Genomic DNA, 19780 nt, shown 5'->3' on the forward strand with positions numbered 1-19780 from the left:
TTCTTTGTTGCGTCTTATAAAGCTACAAGGGAAACAAACACAAGAGCAATAACAAGCCAGAAAGTGTAACGAGTTAACTATTTTACCCAAATTATATTTAAGTTATTGTATAAGAAATAATTTTAGGTGAGAAATGAGACCTAAATTGTTCTCCTTTAGGTAGTACAATCAAGAACAATACAATTTACTGTACATATTATACCAACATTTAAAAAAAATCTTCTAAGTGTAAAAATGAAAACAACCCAGTAGGTGAAGTTACATTTCTCACCAAGGATGGGACTTTTTAGTAAGAGAATAGATGCTATGGCAATCTCCCCTCTAAGCTCTTTAATAGATATTAAACTGCCTAAATTTTTCTTAAAAAGTCAATACCAGCAGTGTACTGCCGGTGTGTTACCAGAGTAGGAGTTGTTCTCTACAGATGCTTCATACACTTGGCAGACCTACAATCTTCATTTTAAGAATGCCAAATGTTAAAGTTAATTTCATGTTTTATAGTTTGTTTCCAGGAAACAAACAGGGCCATTTCATCTAGTTCAAACACATTTAACTTGAAGGACCTGTTAACTCTGGCCTTACAAATATAAGGCAAGACACAGCATGTCAAAGACAACTGAGGCACCCTCTTGATCAACTCAACTGTGACAGCAGATGATAAACAGGAACGCAGTGAAGGCCCTAGTCTTTTAAACTCAACTGTGACAGCAGATAGACAGGAGCGCAGTGAGGCCCTAGTCTTTTAAAGGGTGAACATGCTAGAGATTTGCTTCAAATTTTTCAGTCATAAAAACCTTCTTATATTTTGCTATAAAGGCACTAAAAAGTCCCAGGAAGCCAAGTTGCAGTTCATTATCAATGAAGATTTATTTCTGGACTCTATTATGTTTGTTAATTAGTTTGTCTATTTTGGTTACTATAACTTCATAGTAAATCTTGAAATTAGACAGTGTGAGTCTTCAGCATTTGCTTTTTTCTTTTCAAAGATTTTTTGGCGACTTTTAGTTCTAGTAAACTTCTGTTAAATCTTAGGAGGCTCTCATTTGTGTAGAGTGACAGCCCGTGGGGACTATATTCTGTCACTTTTTAGAGAAGACTGCCATCCCTTTAGTAAGAAGCCTTCGCACCAGGACCAAACAGAGCTCTCCATTTATTTTGGTCTCTAATTTCATTATATAGGTCTTCACTTATTTTTCCTCAGATTTAATTATAATTTAATTCCTCAGATTTATTTTCCTCCTATTTATTAATATATTTTTCATTTTCAATTTTCATATTTTAATTTCTACGTTTTGACAGAATGGTTAACTGAAATTTTAATTTCCAATTGCTGTTCTATAGAGATACTATTGTTTTTTGCATATCAGTGTATGGGAGATATAGAAGGGATTTCGATTTTTTTTAAAAAAAATTTATATAATCCCCTGCCCATATAGTTCTACTTCCCAATTACTGAATAAGATCGAATAAGACACCAGGTGTGGTGGTACAGTCCTTTAATCCCAACACTCAGGGGGCAGAGGCAGGTAGATCTCAATGAGGCCAGAGTACTCTACAAAGAGTTCCAGGGCAGCCAGGGCAACACGGAGAAACCCTGTCTCAAACACCCCCCCCAAACAAAACAAAACAAAAACCCAAAAAGTTAAATAATTTCAAAATCCTATTTTATATCTACTTTTATCTCAAATATTTAGAATATCCATGCATTTTTAAAAGTCCATTACATACAAACATTACAATAATAATAATAAAGACAGACCAAGAAGCATATAATGAAGATATAATTTGTTGAGACCCCAGATGAAATTCCTCCAGAAATTTCATTTCAATTACCACATTCAAGTTAAAGAATAATAACTACTCATCCTGGCAAAAATGTAAAACTATGTCTCCTGCTACTTATTAAAAAAAATATCAAAGTTACAGTGTGAGCAGGTGAAGACAGCGGAAGAAACACTGCAGCAAACCACAAAGCAAGGGTCACAGGGCAGCAATGGTGAGGGCGGATTAGGGAGGACTAATGGCAATGGTCAGGGCGGATTAGGGAGGACTAATGGCAGTGGTGAGGGCGGATTAGGGAGGACAGGTGGCAATGGTGAGGGCGGATTGGAAGGGAAGACTGAGTGCAGAGTAGTTAAGAAGAAAGCTCCAGGCCATCAATAGAATCCACTCTCCCTAAACATTATTATAGTTCTCCTACTCAAAGTAGAAGGATGACAAACAATCTTTAATCAATATTAACAGACCTGAGTGACAGCTCCAGACTGGGCCTTCGTGCTCTTCTCAGGTCACCACGGACTCTGTAGTTATTCAAAGTCAGACCACATGTGCAACCACAGGTCATCCTACTGTGATCAGTAATCATGGGGGGTATACTCAGACCATATGTGCAGCCACAGGTCATCCTACTGTGATCAGTAATCATGGGGCTATACTCAGAACACATGTGCAGCCACAGGTCATCCTACTGTGATCAGTAATCATGGGGGGGGGATTCTCAGACCATATATGCAACCACAGGTCATCCTAACTGTGATCAGTAATCACGGGGGGGGGGGGGAGATATACTCAGAACACAGCAAAGGACAACTACCACCATCGTCACTGCTAGTTAGTGACTGTCAGGGTTCCTAGTTTCCTTTCTCCCAAGGAGAAAAATACTTCAAAGGCCAAGGGGTACCTTCCAATGAGGCCATGTTTCCTCATCATTATCCTATGAATAATAGGAATAAAGATCTCAGTTTTAAAAACTGCTACAAGCTTTCAATTGCTAGAAAGGAAGCTGGAAAGGAAGCACTGGGCTATTTTCTTGCCCAGCAATCTCCCAGGAGTGCGGCTTCCACCTCTGATCACAGGAATTCTAGCTGTAAGCGCGTACATTGACAAGACACAGGCCAACAGAAGGCTCAAGACGACAGTGGGAAAGCCACCAACAAGAACAGAGAAAGGTTTATACAAACGACACAGAAAGATGAAGATGGCCAAGATCGGAATACACATTTCAGAAAAATAAACTGTTCAGAAAAATAAAATAAGCTATGCATTCTATCTGCTTTCCCCCTAACGTCCCAGGGTTACTCATAAACGTATCTAAAGCATCAAGATAACCACAGTCTGTCAGCGACTAATTAACTAGTGGCCATTTCATCTGCTGTATCAGAGTCAGGGGGAAAACTCATAGGAAAATGGCAATGCATTATCAAATGTAAAGATTTCCTGTAAAACAAACAAACCCTTGCTTTTTCCTAACAAATGGAAATGGCCAATTGGCAATCATAATGATTGGTGATTTCCAACTGTCAAAGGAGTCAAATTTAATTTGTTCTTATTACTGATATTATTCTGCTAGCTACTTACACTGAGGGCCATCCAGCAAGCAACTCCCACTGAACAGTGTATGAGACACACACAGCTGCCTCACAGTGAATTTTACAACACAGCTCATGAGTCTTTATTGTAAAGTGCCAATGTATTAGGCAACAACCGCCGCTCAGTGACGAGGGCTGTAAATACAGCTTGCAGTCTCTAGCAGCATTATGAGATGTAAAGAGAGAAAAGCCCTCAGGGTACTAAGAGAAGTGAGATGCTTCCCATGCTGTGAGTCATGGCAGTTGGTGCAATGAAGCTGCTCTCACTCCCTCGCTGCACATCTGCAGTGCTCGCTGTCTCTGTCATCCTTCTGGCACACTTTTGGAAGTGGTTTCTTCTCACACGCAGTCCTCTGATCCAAATCAATGCCCAAAGGGCAACAATGACACCTTCCATCCATTGGCCCCTCCCACAGCACCTCACAAGGAGATGTTTCTAACATAACTGGATATTGTTAATTGTCAATTGAGTATGACACCTTTGAAGCATGCCATTACGATCTATACTTTGGCTATAGACTGCCACACTTTGGACGGCCTGTAAGTCTGAATTTTCTGAGAAAGTTGAGTGTTTATTTAATGATGTGGGAGAGTCTTCTGTTTGTGCTGATTTCAATAAAGAAACTGCCTTGGCCCATTTGATAGACCGCCCCTTAGGTGGGTGGAGTAGACAGAACAGGAAGAGGAAGTGAGGTAGAAGGCTCAGTAAGATGCGACGCCTCTCCTAAGTTAGACAGACTGCCGTGCCTCTCCTCAGAGAGATGCCAGATGCAATGAAGCTCCAGCCCAAGATGGACGTACGCTAGAATCTTTCCGGTAAGACACCACTTCTTGGTGCTACACAGATTAACAGATTATTAGAAATGGGTTAAAGCAAGATGTGAGTAAGAGGCTGAAAATAATGGGCCAGGCAGTATTTAAAAGAATACAATTTGTGTGTTGTTATTTCGGGTTTTAAGCTAACCATGTGGGATCCAGGCAGGACGAAAAGCCGGCCCGCAGCTCCTCACTACAATTTAAAATAAACAAGATTTTGTAAATGATTTTAGGTGAAAATTATTCTGTTACCTAGACTAGTCCCAGCTATAAACTGAGGTCTTCATACATCTCAGTAACAGTCTTTCAAGTCCGGGTAACAAGAGGTCCCCCATGGTAACAAGCAGTCCCCAGGTAACAAGAAGATCCCCCTGGGTAACACGGCCCACCTAAGAAAGAAGCAGTCCCCCTGGGTAACAAGAAGGTCCCCCTGGGTAACAAGCAGCAGTCCCCTGGGTAACAAGCGGTGGCCCCCTGGGTAACAAGTGGTCCCCTGGGTAATGAGCAGTCATCCTCAGTACTTGGGCCCTGGTACTTTTAGTTCAAGTTCCTCCTTGGACTCAAAATCGGCAGTATCAGCAACCAAGCTCCAGCCAACTCCCGATCCCTGGTTTCCTGTGCTCTTCCCTAACCCTCCTCTAAGGGTTCTTGTGACACATGGCAGTTGGCAATTCTGTCCTAAGACATTTCTCAAACTGCAGTGTGCATCATAACGTCCTCAAGGACAAACTCCTGAGATCCTGAGTGGCTCTACCTTCGGGGCTCTGTGGTGTGGGAATGATCATTTGCATTCTGACAAGGTCTCGTTGAGGCTCTGCCATTGGTCCAGAGCCTCACTGGAAAGACTTATTTACTTATTCACGTCTTTCTTTCTTTCTTTCTTTCTTTCTTTTCTTCTTCTCTTATCTTTTCTTTCTTTCTTTCTTATCTTCTTTCTTGCTCTCTTTCTCTCTCTCTCTCCCCTCTCTCCTTCTCTCTTCTTCTTCTCTTTCTTTCTTTCTTTCTTTCTTCCTTCCTTCCTTCCTTCCTTCCTTTCTTTCTTTTCTTTCTTTCTTTTTTAAGGCAGGGTTTCTCTGTTTAACAGCCCTGGCTGTCTTGGAACGCACTCTGTAGACCAGGCTGACTTTGAACTCACAGAGATCCGCCTGCCTCTGCTTCCCGAGTGCTGAGATTAAAGGCATGTGCTACCACACCTAGACACCCAACCAAAGTTTTAAAGACTGGTTCTTCCATTAGATAAAGCCTTTGTCCACACAGGTGGTATCCACGTGACATGAACCACACCACAGCAAATAGTTTTGAACAACCAAAGTCCTACTAACTTCCAGCTCCCAGATGCAAGTCAACCTCCTGGATCAAGTAACCACCTACAAGAGAGATACCAGACTCCTTATTCAGTCCGCACTGCCTCGGTGCAGCAGCAGGAACGCAGCCCCTGCTCGCTCAGCCAGGAGTGTTTTCTCACTCCTTCCTCTCAAAAGACCAACTCCCACTTTTCTTTGAGGAGTGAGCTCTGGAGCCCTTCTTCTCTTCCTTTCTCCCCGGGCGAATCTTCCTCCTGGGTGATCTTACAGAGCCACTGAAGGCCCCAGCTTTGTGACCCTTGTCACAGTTACATTTGCTTATATCAGGCTTTTATTAATAGTTACATTCTACACTGGAACATGAGCTCCCAGCAAACAGGAAGTGCTTTGGAGAATCACTCTGTTTTTGGTGGCTGTTGCTATAGCCAGCATATGAAGTGTGTTCAAATTAATACAAGCAAACTAGACTTTTCCAGTCCTGAGATGCCTAAGATGAAGTATTTCTTTCTTTCTACACTCAACCAAAACTAGGATTACTGAAACAGAAACTAATTCACTACTGGCTACCTGTTTTTTAACTACTCAACCTGCAAAATAGAATGTTTAAGACATGACTTACCTCTTCTGAATAGTTCTTGGAGACTTTCAGCACTTTGGTTTAATACAGCCCATATCTCCTCCTCCTGCAGTGGTCCACCCCGAACCTCCAGGGCCTCTGCTAGTGACACATGCATATTACCTAGGAAACAGATGAGAAAGCGTCTTTGTGAGCAACGTTAAGTGCCCTTCCATCAGTGAAAGCCCTGTACCAGGGGCAAGCTATGCACATCCACCTAAGCTTCCGGTGTGGCCTTCGATCTAAATACACCTTACAGAGTAATACGTGGGAAAAGTGAGGAGACCAGAAGAAAGACCCTCAAAACAGCTTCTTGATCTGCCTAACAGTGCTTGCAGAGACTTCTCAGACTTGTGGTTCCCCAAACCTGCTTAACCAAGATGCTAAGGCAGATGAGCAATGGCTGGAAGACAGGCCAGCAGGGTCAGAAGCAGAGTGGACAAACTGCATGTGATAAGCTCTGTAGTCATCTTCTAACTACACTTGTTACGTTTGTAAAAATTGGCCTTGTTTTAGTGTTGGTCAGGGTTGTCCAAGAGACGCCCCAAACACAGGCTATTGCTGTTGTTATTGGGTTTCTAGCAGGGGTGGAAGGCAAGTTCCTGTTGTTGAAGATATTGTGCACTTTGAACACAGGGCCCAGAAATCCTGAGATGGGTCTGACATGAATGCCTCCTCCCTGGTAACTAACGTTCACAGTACCAGAAGGTGCCATGCAAGCTTCCCGAGGAGGGAAGAAACCCACAGTCCTACCCAGCTATGGTGCCTATGATCCACACAATGGCCGGCACAGCAGGATAACCTACGGGTGCAGTGGTGACACACACACCTCACAGACAACCAGCAGCTCTCTATTTGAACTAAGGCCCATTTGACAAGAGGGCAGCCATGCTGGGACTGGAAACCTCACCAACTACTACTAGGAAACTTGTCTTTGCAACGAATAGAAATCATTACATAAAACCACAATTGATAAAAATGCAGATTTGTGGAGCCCAGACCCAAATGATGCATCAACAATACAGCTCCTGCCTCAAAGGAGTTGAAAGGCCACTGTGGAAGAAGGGTGAAAGGATCGTAAGAAACAGAGAAAAGCAGAGGTTGCTGTGGAACTGTCTCCTATAAATGTCAAGAAGGAACACCCAGAAAGACTCACCAACATGGCTGCTAAAACAAGAGCTGAGCAAGGCAACACCCACAGACGCGCTAACATGAAAGGGGAAGGCTCAAGGGGCCTCAGGCCTAGACAAAGAACTACAGCAAGGAAGGAACGCTAAGGTCAGGAGAAAAAGTCTTCTCCAGAAAAAAAGCACACCCTTTGGTTATCCAACACCAACTGGTCAGCCCAGAAAACAGACACATACAAGTAACATACAGACTGAGCAGGTTCTTCTTATATCTTTAGGAATACACACACACACACACACACACACACACACACACAGAGAGAGAGAGAGAGAGAGAGAGAGAGAGAGAGAGAGAGAGAGAGAAGCAATTCCAGCAACAAGTGAGGCTAGCCTTGTCTTTTAACCTGTTTGTCTTTATGTATAGTGAAAAAAACATAAAACCATTTTATTTAAGAAAGCCAGAGTTTCAATTTAGCTTCTATAAGAAATGAGGTTATTTACTCACACCTCTGCCCACACCAAATGTTTCTAAGTTTTCATGTGCTTCATTATAACAACAGCGTATCATTATACTAGGAGATGCACTGCTAAGAGATATGTGGGTTATTATCTTCCTCATGAACTGTTTTAATAGACTGAAGTTTCAACAGAGGCATCAAGATACTGCAGCAATCAGATACTAGCAGGGCTTCTGAGAAGGAGTATTCTGTAGCGAGTTTCCAGAGAGTCTGAGAACCGGTTAGATGGCTCCTCAGCCTACACACCCCACAGAGAAAAATTGCACAAGCAGGACTTCTTTGAAGAGAGTTGTGCTGGTTCTCATGTCTCCCCTAAAGCTGAAGGGGTGTGGGAAGGGGCCTTGCTCTCACCTCAAGGGAGTGACAGAGGCTGCGCTGGGACCACGTGACATGCTTGATGCGTTCTCTGGAGTTAGGCCTGTATCTGTTACCACTCTACGGTCCCACAAGAGTGAGGGGGCACATGGTATCAAAAGGCAGCCATGGTTTCATGGGTGGGGGAGGACAGAAGGCAGGCTCTACAGTGGAAACCCTTCCTGTAGGACAAGAAAGTCCCAAAATGTAGGCAGTAATGGCTGCTGTGCAGTGCTGTGCGGACACTAAAGCCACAGCAGGAATACGTTTAAAACAGGTGACTAGCAGGTGAAAATCTGTTTAAAAAACAGGATCCTCCTCACCAGGAGAACATGGCCCACATAACCAACTAAACAGGGCTCCTGGGAGCTTGCAGATACTAAGGGGAAGCTCTAGGGGAGAGGGAAGGTAGAAGGTACTGGGAGCAGTGTGCAGGAGAATTGTCTGTAATCTGTCAGTCATGTTTTAAATAAAACGCTGATTGGCCAGGCAGAAAGTATAGGCAGGAAAACCAGACAGGAAGTAGAAATGATGTAATAAGAACAGGAGAATTCTGGGAAGGAGGAAGTTGATTCCTCCCACTCCTGCCCAGACCACCAAAGCAACAGGATGTGATCTGCCCCACTGAAAAAAGGTACTGAGCCACATGGCTAACATAGATCAGAAAAATGGGTTAAACAAGATGTGAGAGTTAGCCAGTGAGAGGCTAGAGCTAATGGGCCAATCAGCTTATAACTTATAGAGATTTCTGTGTTATTTCTTTGGGGCTTGCCGGCTGTGGGGTACTGGGTGGGACAGAAACCCAAACAAGCAGGCCAGGCCCCTTCATGTTACAGCAGTGAAATGAGGGGAAGCTAGGGTCAAGATGAGAGAAGAAGAATTTAAAAATTAAAATAAAACAAGAAACAGATTCCTCAACAGCACTAGGGGGTGGGGTGGCTAGATATGAGTGAGGGGTGAGGGGCTAACCCAAAGTATTCACGTAAGTACAACATCTAATAGGAGAAGCAAGAAGAATAAAGGAGGGGAGAGAGGAGGAAGAGCAAGAACTACAGTTACTGCTTTAATCTAGAGGAGCCTCAGAGAAAAGCAGGCTGAGACCCCGGTGTTGGGCTGGCTGGCTGGGGGAATACCTTTCCGGGGCTGTCACAGGATGTGTGGTTCCAATGAATACTCTTACGAACTAAGGTGAAACAGTCATCCTTTACCACACACTCGGTTCAAGTGGGGGAGGGCGCTGCCCAGCTTTCTACTCTATTTGTTCTCAGTTTTAAGTGTGATGTGGACAGATAGCGCAACTTGACAGGGCGGGGCACTGTATCCTCCTCCCTCCCCCAGACACTGTATCCCTCCGCTGGCAGCTAACTAGCGAGAGACACTAAAGATTTAGGCTGAAAAGAGGGCCTCTGATACGCAGAGAAGGCGCTTTAGTTATGCACTCCACAGTGTCTTTTAGCTTAAGTGGCTGTAATTATTTCCGCTATCAAAGAGTAATAAGAGGCCTGCGCATGGTGGCACACTCCTTTAATCCCAGGATTTGGGAGGCAGAGGCAGGCGGATCTCTGAGTTTAAGGCCAGCCTGATTGATCTACAAATCCCAGGTCAGCAAGGGAAACAGGAAAAGGAGAGAGGGAGGGAGGGAGGGAAGAAAGAGTAATGAAAAGAAAGGTGGAGAAATAAAGACAAAGAGAAGTGGCATCATGGAAAGTAACTTGTTTATGATTATGCCTTAAGTACATCATTGCAGCAGCAATGTATTTGCGGTATAAATGTATATGCACACATGCATTGCACTAAAATTAAAATTTTTAAGTTTTTGTTTATGCTTTTAAATAAGCTGGTTTTTAAAACATAATTATTCCTTATATAAGAAAGAATTTAAAACCCAAAATAAATTTTTATGCAATAAAACTTTTCCATTGCTTGCCTTTTTTTACCCACAATGACATTTTTGATGCTGATGCACTGGGTTCTGAATTACAATATATTTTTAATTTGAAGTATTATTATTGTGGAGTATTATACAGTGTGTGAAGATGTATTGCTGTGATTGGTGTAATAAAAAGTTGAATGGCCAATAGCTAGGCAGGAGAATACAGGTGGGACTTCCAGGCAGAGAGGACTTTGGGAAAAAAGGCAGAGACACCAGTGAGACATGGAGCAAGTTAAACACATACTAAGGAGAGTTAAGAAAGTCACATGGCAAAATGTAGATTAACAGTAACAGAGTAATTTAGGTTATGAAGCAGTCTGGAAAAAAGCCTAAGCTAAGGCCAAGCTTTCATAATTAATAGCAAATCTCCATGTAGTTATTTGTGAACTGATGGTCCAAAGGAAAGTCTGACTACATATGGCACCAAAACGTCCACTGTAAATTCACATAGGGCCCGAGAAAGCCAATAACAGCAACAACAAAAATCAGACTGGGCTTCCTGGTGGATCCATTGCTTGCAGCATACAGAGTCACAGCTCTTTAAGAGGCCCTGCTGTACAGCCAAGCACTCCTCAGCATTAGGTGCAAATGCCTGCCTAGCATGGACACAGCAACTTCCCCCGAGCTGGGACGGGTGGTACTGCTGGGACAGAACCAGCCACCAGTGCACCATGTGCTAAGTTCGCTGAGCGGCATCTGGCGTGACAATTTAAGATTTGGCTCATGTGGTCAGAGGAGTGTGTGGGCACACAGAGAGCCCAGTCCAGACAAAAAAGCGTCTAAATAGGTTCATTATGTTTTAAATGTGCTTAAGTGTAAAGGAAAGAAAATGAGTACAGTCATAAAAATATAGGTAAAAGAATAAAGTCTTAAGGAAAGAGTTAAGTAATTAAAACAGTGGGGCACATAAACTTGGGAAATGCACATGGTATCTAGATCCTATATGGTGCTTTGTTGACTTTGAATTTTTAAATGCTTAAGAACAAGAAACAATAGCGCTGAGAGACATTGGATTATGGAAACTGCTAAATTAAACCAACCTATGTATTTTAAGGATGTCATAACTTCAGAATGGAAGTCAGAAAATGTGTCATGTTGTGAAAAAAGATGTGCTTGTTTCCACAAGAAATGAAAAGCCATGGATTCATTTAAAATTAATAAAGACCAGATTTGATTGGAGGAGACCTCCTGAAAACCATGGCTGCCAACATGAGGAAAGAAACCAAGATGACGGGACAGGTGACGTACAGGCCAATCCCTGTCCTACGAGAACAGTTCTGAGACTGGATGGCACATGAAAAGTCTTGCTAGCTACTGAGTCCTCATGACTTATTATTACATGGCATCCTTTCATATGAAATGAGTAGAGGTTTGGTAATACAGTCCAAACAGACTTATAAAGTTAAAAGATGCCTTTTGCCTGCTCAATCATAAAACAAAACATCATTTTTAGCTGACTTATGCACACTGCACATTCCATACTTGTGTTAATGCACATATACATGTTAACTTTAAAAGTTTGTGTGTGTGTGTGTGTTGTTTTTTTTTTCTTTAAAAGAAAAAAAAGATCAGTGAAGACAAGCAACCCAGGTGATCCAGGTTTTCAGAATGCCTCTGTTGTGGTTTCCTCAAAATTCTGCATCCAGAACAACTTCAAGGCTGATAGCTGAGATGGTCCAACCTCACAGACAATTACAGCCAAGACTTCAGATAAGCTCTACACCTTCCAATCACAAACACTGATGACAACTTATGCTGGAGAGGTTGTGGGGAAAAGGGAACACTTGTGCATTGCTGGTGGGAGTGCAAGCTGGTACAGTCCCTTTGGATGTCAGTGTGGCGATTTCTCAGAAAATTAGGAAACAACCTTCCTCAAGACCCAGTAATACCACTTTTGGGTATATATCCAAAGGATGCTCAATCGTGTCACAAGGACATATGCTTAACTAAATTCATAGCAGCATTGTTTGTCATAGCCAGAACCTGGAAACAACCTAAATGCCCCTCAAGTGAAGAATGGGTAAGGACAATGGAGTACTACAGCAGGAAAAAAATGACGACATCTTGAATTTTGCAGGCAAATGGGTGGAGCTAGAAAACATTATTTTGAGTGAGGTAACCCAGACCCAGAAAGACAATTATCACATGTACTCACTCATAGGTGGTTTTTAAACATAAAGCAAAGAAAGCTAGCCTACAAACCACAATCCCAGAGAATTTAGACAACAATGAGGACCCTAAGAGAGACTTACATAAATCTAATCTACATGGGAACTAGAAAAAGACAAGGTATCCTGAGTAAATTGGGAGTAGGGGGACCTTGGGAAAGGGTTGAAGGGGGGAAGGGAGAGACAGGAAGGGGAGCAGAGAAAAATGTAGAGCTTAATAAAAAAAAGAAGAAGAAAAAAGAAAGACTATTTACCAAGAAAAACCTCATGAAAACTCTGAAGTCTAGTCTAACTCAACAACTGCAGACGCCAATACCAGAAACACAAAATACATGAATAATCGAGGCAATGGGACTTCTCCAAAAGTCCTAATTCTTTAACACCTGAATACAAGGACAAAGCAATGGTGGAAATTCCAAAGAATCCGAATCTGTCTAGTCTTAAAATTACCAATGACCTCACAGAGGCTCTGTGAAGATCTGTGAGGTCATTCCAAGAATAAATAAATTAATGAATAAAGAAATGTGATTCAAAATAATAAGGTATTTTCTTGAAGACACTGCCAAAAAAATTAACAAAGAGAGATTCGACAATAACAAAATATCTATAAAAATCTGAACAAAAAGTTCAATAAACCAACACTGTGAAAAAGCACTCAACAGGAGGCTAGAGGAGAATGACAGAGGGATCCCAGGAAGGGAAGACAAAGCTGGAGAACATTAAGATAACAGCATAAGCATGACCTCAAGACCCCCCCCCCATGGAGCTGGCAGTGTAGCTCAGTTTGTAGAATGTTTTTCTGATATATGTAAAGTCCTGAATTTGATCTGTTTATCACATAAAAGCCAGACCTACTGGCAAATGCCTGTAATCCTGCATTTGGAACACAAAAGCAGAAAGATCAGAAATTCAAGTTCACCCTCAGTCATGTAACAAATTGAAGCAAAAACTGATACTAGAAACCTTGTCTCAAAAAAAAATTAAGAAACTAAACATATCAGTTTGTGTTATAACGGAGGGAACTAAGATACAGACTAAAGGCACAGGAAACCTGTTCACAGAAACTACAGCAGGAAAGTCACCAAATCTAGAAAAAGGAATGGATCTAAGTACATTATGCATTTAGCATGTCCAGAAAATCCATGTGATACTATAGATGAAATGTCAAGAGTAAGGATGTAAATGAAAACTACAGAAGGCAGGAGAGCACCGACGTGATTGGCCCATCAGGAGAGCCCCGCCATGGCACTGGCCCCTCAGAGGAACAGCATAAGCATCAAGCCCAGGAGAACCCAGACATATATATTTCAAGCCCAGAAACAAAATAAGGTTTAATTTTATAACTAAGATCATTATAGCTAACAAAATTATTGTTTAAAATTAAAGGAGAAGCAGAGATCTCCGATGACAAGCATAACTAAAGCAATGTGTGGCCATTGGCTGAGGACAGCAAAGAATAAAGGAAAAACTACAGAGAGGCCGAAGAAAGACTCGGGATCACAAGTTCATGAAGAGCAAATCTCACAAAAGGAAACAAATGAAAAAGAATTAAGAAGGAACTAGACAGATTAACTCAATAAAGCAAAATGAAGAAGAGAGAAATGAGTACAGACTTCCAGTAACCACGTGTAAGCAGTCTTTAACTTCCCAGTTAAAAGACAGAAACTGAACAGATCAAAGCACAAGATCCAACCGTTTGCTGTTCGCAAGAAGCTCACCTCCTGGGTAAATGCTCATACAGACTGAAAATGAAAAGATGGAAAATTATTTGTGTTTAATTTTTGTGTGTGTGTGTGTGTGTGTGTGTGTATATGTGTGTGTGTATGTTTGCTGTTTTACTTTTTGAGACGGGGCTTCTATGTGTAGCCCTGGATGTCCTAGAACTCACTCCATAGACCAGGCTAGCCTCAAACTCACAGAGATCCACCTGCCTCGCCTCTTGAGTGCTAGGGTTAAATGTGTGTGCCACCACTGCACAAGAAAATTACATTCTAAATAAATGGAATCATAAAGCGTAGTGTGACTGCATTAATAAACAACAATGTATATTTATTTACACACATGCATGCACACATACATACACACACATACACACATGACTTAAAAAGAAGAAACTGGGCTTTGGCTAATCTTACTTTGTCAATTAGTTTACCTAGGATCACGGACAGAATTACGAAGATTGTCTTTTGAAAATATATACTGATGTTAACTGTTAAGTCTGGAGTGCAGTCACCAGCCCCTGGCATCCATCCCAGCCTGGGGGTTGCACTGACTCCAAATCCCAGCATGCCAGGTTCTGACCCCTCCCCGGGGGAGAGTCAGGACCATTCCCACAGGGTATTTAAGTGGGCTCCCAAAAGAGAAACACATAGTTCCAGGTTTGCATGTGCTCCCCGCTTTTCTGTCTCCCTGCCATGTGCTTGACCACCTGAGAACGCTGTACTTAATAAAGCGATGGGCATTTTGATTTGGTTTGATTTGACCTAATTGGACTTCTTTGCACCAGCAGAGCTGCCCTTCTTAGGATTTTTTTTAACATTAATATTATACACTCACAGGAAAGCCATCACCAGACTCTCTGTCTCTCCACGCATACTTCAGTGGTGGTAGTGGTAGTGGTAGTGGTATTGGTAGTGGTAGTGGTAGGTAGTGGTAGTTAGTGGTAGTGGTGGTGGTAGTTAGTGGTAGTGGTAGTGGTGGTGGTAGTGGTAGTTAGTGGTAGTGGTAGTTAGTGGTGGTGGTGGTAGTTAGTGGTAGTGGTAGTGGTGGTGGTAGTGGTAGTTAGTGGTAGTGGTGGTAGTGGTAGTGGTAGTTAGTGGTGGTGGTAGTGGTGGTGGTAACAAAAAGGAGGATGAGGGGGAGGAAGAAGACAACAACACAACTATGACAAAAAGGGCTATGAGGAGTTTGTTTGTTTCCAGTATCTCCAAAAACAGGGAAAGGAAGTAATTCCTCTGTCCTGTCCTAAGAACTTATGTTACTTTTTGTTTTTTCCCTCTCTAATGCCAAACTGCAAGCAAGCCCCCAATTTAGTGCTTTCTCTTATAATAGTTGCCTTGCTCATGGAGTCTCGTCACAGCAACAGAACAGTGGTGAAAACACCATCAAAGTCAACTTGGTAAAACTCGAGGGTTCTCGTTTAGGGGTGCCACTTACAGGAATATGGGTGAGAGGCTACATACAGGAGCAGAAATGACTCAGACAGCTGAACCACCATAGCCCACCCCAGCATGGGTGACAGTTAACAAAAGCTTGAAACCTGGAGCACACTGCACAGCATGCAGGCAGCTTGACAGTTGGGGAGTGTCCTTTCCAGGTGGCCTTGGTCTAAACCTCTTCCAGGCAGCTCTCCTGGTTTCTGCTTCTTCCAGGCAGCTGGTCTGCTCTCAGGATTTTTACAACTTGACTTGTCTGAGTGGGAGTCTGGGCTTTTACTGCTTATTCTGCAGGGAGGGGCCCAGGGAATCTGCTCAGCTTCAGGGACTTCCTGAAGCTATTTTGAGTTGTTTACCTTTCTGCTTAAGGAGCTTCCTTGGAGGAAACTATCACACAGCAGAATGGAAAGTACTGAGGAAAGGAGATTTGAAAGAAAACGACCCCCTCTTGGTTAGGGTTTCTACCCTGTGAAAAGAACCACGACCATGACAACTCTTCCAAAGGAAACATTCGCTTACAGTTTCAGATGTTCTGTCTATCATCAACATGAATGGCCATCATCATGGCTCTCTGTCTCTCTCTGTCTCTGTCTCTCTCTCCCTCTCCTTTCTCTTCTCTCCCTCTCCTCTAAGTAATAAATATCCACTTCTAAAAAAAAAAAAAACCCAGTAAGCTAGTGAAGATGTAACTTCAAGCACCAGAACGCTATGGCCATATGGTCTGGTTTCAGAGTCAAAGACAGAAGAAAGGCATTCTGGAATCTCCCTCTGTGATTAAAGATAGTCGCTAAGGGAAGGCATGTGTCAGAGGTGTCTCTGAGTGGAGGCATAGAGAGGCCACTGAATGAAGTCGTGATGTTGACGCCTGGATTGCCTTGGAGATCCCAAAAAGCTGGAGATGCCAGAGCTGTGGGATACCTGAAGAAGAAAGCTGAAAACAGGGAATAGAAACAGCCCAAGAGAAAGAAGTGTGTTGCAGTCAACAAAACTGAATGGAGTTTAAGGTCTGAAGAGGGTTTTAGCATCAAACATGAAGATGCAGAGTTTGGAGTTTGCCCAGCTGGTTTTTGGTCTTGCTCTGGTCCAGTATTTCCTCCCTATGATCCCTTCCCTACATTTTGGAATAGTAATATATATCCTATGTCACTGTATGTTGGAAGTATGTGATCTGCTTTTTTTTTGCATTTACAGGGAGTTACAGTTAAGATATTGCATGAATCTCAGAAGAGAGACTTTGGACTTTAGTCTTTTAAGTAAGTTTGAGACTATGGGTACTCTTGAAGTTGGACTGACTGTATTTTTACATTATGATATGGCTACAAGTCTTTCGAGCCCAGGGAGTGGAATGTGGTGGCTTGGAAGAAAATGGCCCTCAAAGAAAGTGGTACTATTAGGAGGTGTGGCCTTTTTTGGAGGAAGTGTATCACTGTGGAGGTGGGCTCTGAAGTATCATATATGTTCAAGCCATGCCCACACCTGCATAAGATGTAGAACTCTCAGCTCCTTCTCTAGCACCATGTCTACCTGCACACTGCCATGTCCCACCATGATGATGATGGACTGAACCACTGAACTGTAAGTCAGCCCCCAATTAAGTGTTTCCTTTATAAGAGGTTCTGTGGTCATGGTGTCTCTTCACAGCAGCAGAAACTCTAAGACACATTGTTATATCACCATGCTACATTTCTCTAGCGTGTATGATTATCACCTTTGGCTTAAACCACAGCTTTTCTGAGAGTGATGCTAATGATAAGAGATATTGTTTCTCAAACTAAATTCCAGGAAAGTTTGCCAACAACAAGCAAACCACTCTCTTAATTTGGTCCCCAGGTTTTCTGATTGCACAATGGAGGAACTCCCCATTTGTAGCTCTTGCTGCTAATCTCCCCTTTGGACAAATAGAAACACATCCCAGATTGGAGTGTGGCTGCACAGGCAGGCCACCCACCCATTGCTCACATCCAACTACAGAACTGTATTTTCATGGACCACACTGTTAATGACTTTGTAATTACCTTCCATTTACAGAACATTTTACTTTTTTTTCCATTCAAGGTAATAATATAAAATGTATGACTTCTTTTTATTGAAATAATTTCAAATGTATAAATGACTCATCTCAAAAATACTGAGTAAATGGTATTTGTACATGAAATATAGCTTAAGAAAGCCCTATTCTTAAAACAAAGGCTGTGACAGGATGGCTCGTTAACACAGTGCTATGTTCACGTAGAGAAATACAGTGACACCCTACACTGCTGACATATTGAACATACACCCTGTACCTCAGCTCCAGCTGGACAGCGATCTCCTTCACAATGTCTGCTTATTCCTGCATGTTTCCTACTCCTTACTTAACAAAAGAAATAGTACACTCAGATGTGTTTTTCTCCAAGTCCATGCTCAAGTCTCCCTACTTTCTAATGGTCCTAAGGGGTTAAATTTTAGGCTATCCCACTTTATCACTGAGAATTACAGAAAGAAGAAAAAAGATATGATGGATTATAATGAAGTTATCATATGGCATATAAAAGGTAATTCCTTAAGAAGTAGAAGAGGAAGATCTTGGAAATGACTTTGATATTTAATATTTCATTACAATTCCCTCTACCATAATTCTCTCCAACTTTGTGTTCTAGTTTGGTTTTCTTTTGCTGTGCTAAACACTGTGGTCGAAAACCACTTGGGGAGGAGAGGGTTTCCTTGGCTTACATTTTATCTGCTCACAGTCAGTCATTGAGGGAAGCCAGAGCAGTGACTCACAACAGAACCTGGAGGCTGGAAATGAAGCAGAGGCCATAGAGTGAGAGCTGCTGACCAGTCACTCCTTGTGGCTTGTGCAGTCTGCTTTCTTAGATCTTCCAGGACCCCTGCCCAGGGTGGCACCACCCCACTCAATCACTCATCAAGAAAATGCCCCCAAACACGACCACACAACAATCTTACTAAAGCAGTTCTTCAGTTGAGATGCCCTTTTCCCAGATACATAAAGGTTTGGGTCAAGCTGACAAAACTAAGCAACACAGACTGGGTCTCAGTGTGTGACTCTGGCTGGTTTGAGCCTCCCTCCAGGCACCAGGCTGGCCTCAGCCTCCCTCTAGGGACCAGGCTGGCCTCAGCCTCCCTCCAGGGACCAGGCTGGCCTCGGCCTCCCTCCAGGGACCAGGCTGGCCTCAGCCTCAACAGTTGTCCTCCAGCTGACACACCTCCAAAGCTGGATTACGGGTATTACTGCCATGCCAGGCTCATATGAAGTCTGTCAGCAAACTTTCACCCTCATTTCCAATAACATTACCACTCCTGGAGCCCTCCTGCCTGACACTTCCCATGACACACCTCTCTAGGGTTTGTGGGCAACATGCTCTGTTCCTCTCCCACCCTCTCACTCCTTATGCATTAAGAATCTCACTCTACGCATTTTCTTCACTTGATTTCCTCCACTTTGCTTCTCTTGTTCCCTATGCCCACTTGGCAGCTTTTGAAATTTCTAGGTATAGCAGAGTTACTTCACTTTTTATTTATGGGTTTCTATATGATCATGTAATTGGGCTCAGACAAATGGGTTCATATACCTGCCCAACCTTAAGTCAGAAGTCTAGGGACTTTTCTGATATATTTACAGAATAGTTGTATCCTCAGTGATCGGGTAAGTCTGTAATATATAGACCTGGCATGTTATAGCATGATGATTAATGCAAAACTCGCTACAGGAAAAGTTTTCTAGCACTAAATTCCAAGTAGCTAAACCTAAGGACAATAATCTAAACCTAAGGATAATAATCTAAACCTAAGGATAATCAATCTAACAAATGTCATCCATCAAACCCAAATTGAGTTCTTACAGTTGGAAACTTAACTCAGTGGCAAAGCATCTGCCTCATATGCAAAAGTCCCTAGGGTCATTCTCCAGCACCACAAAAAACCAAAACAAAATAAAACTCAATCTAGTCCCAACTACTAACCTTTTCCTCCACTTTTAATAGAATTTAAGTCATTTATTTGGCACCCATCAACTGTTAATTTCCCTTGCACTCCATAAGCATTCTGTTAGAAATTTCTTTTGGTCCTACTTTCAAATTATGTCTTAAATATAGCTATCAGCTCAATGCCTCTATTGCTCCCTACAAAGTAAATTGCTCTCAACTGGCTAGCACAGTGCTACCTGACACATACCTCACGGAGTCACGGAGCACTTGAGGCTCCCTGCACTGCTCATGGAGTCACGGAGCATGAGAGGCTCCCTGCACTGTTCGCAGAGTCACGGAGCACATGAGGCTCCCTGCACTGCTGACAGAGTCACGGAGCACATAAGGCTCAGGAGTTTTTGAAATATGACTATGGCAACTAATGAACTTCAGAATTTGATTGACTTTTAACTACTGTACATGTCAATAACATGTACATGTTGAGTAACATACCAT

General features: G+C 42.5%; 1 protein-coding gene across 5 annotated transcripts in view; it reads right to left on the minus strand.

Moving 5' to 3' along the window:
- Positions 1-19780, minus strand: part of Ptpn13 (protein tyrosine phosphatase non-receptor type 13) — a 178070-nt gene that overhangs the window by 131666 nt on the left and 26624 nt on the right. For all 5 annotated transcript variants that reach the window (XM_038346696.2, XM_038346705.2, XM_038346688.2 and 2 more), the window contains exon 2: positions 6108-6227. In XM_038346696.2, coding sequence (XP_038202624.1) covers positions 6108-6222 — 115 coding nt within the window. In that variant the 5' untranslated portion in view covers positions 6223-6227. The remainder of the gene's footprint in view (positions 1-6107; positions 6228-19780) is intronic.

The sequence above is a fragment of the Arvicola amphibius genome, chromosome 1, assembly GCF_903992535.2.
Source record: "Arvicola amphibius chromosome 1, mArvAmp1.2, whole genome shotgun sequence".
NCBI lineage: Eukaryota > Metazoa > Chordata > Mammalia > Rodentia > Cricetidae > Arvicola > Arvicola amphibius.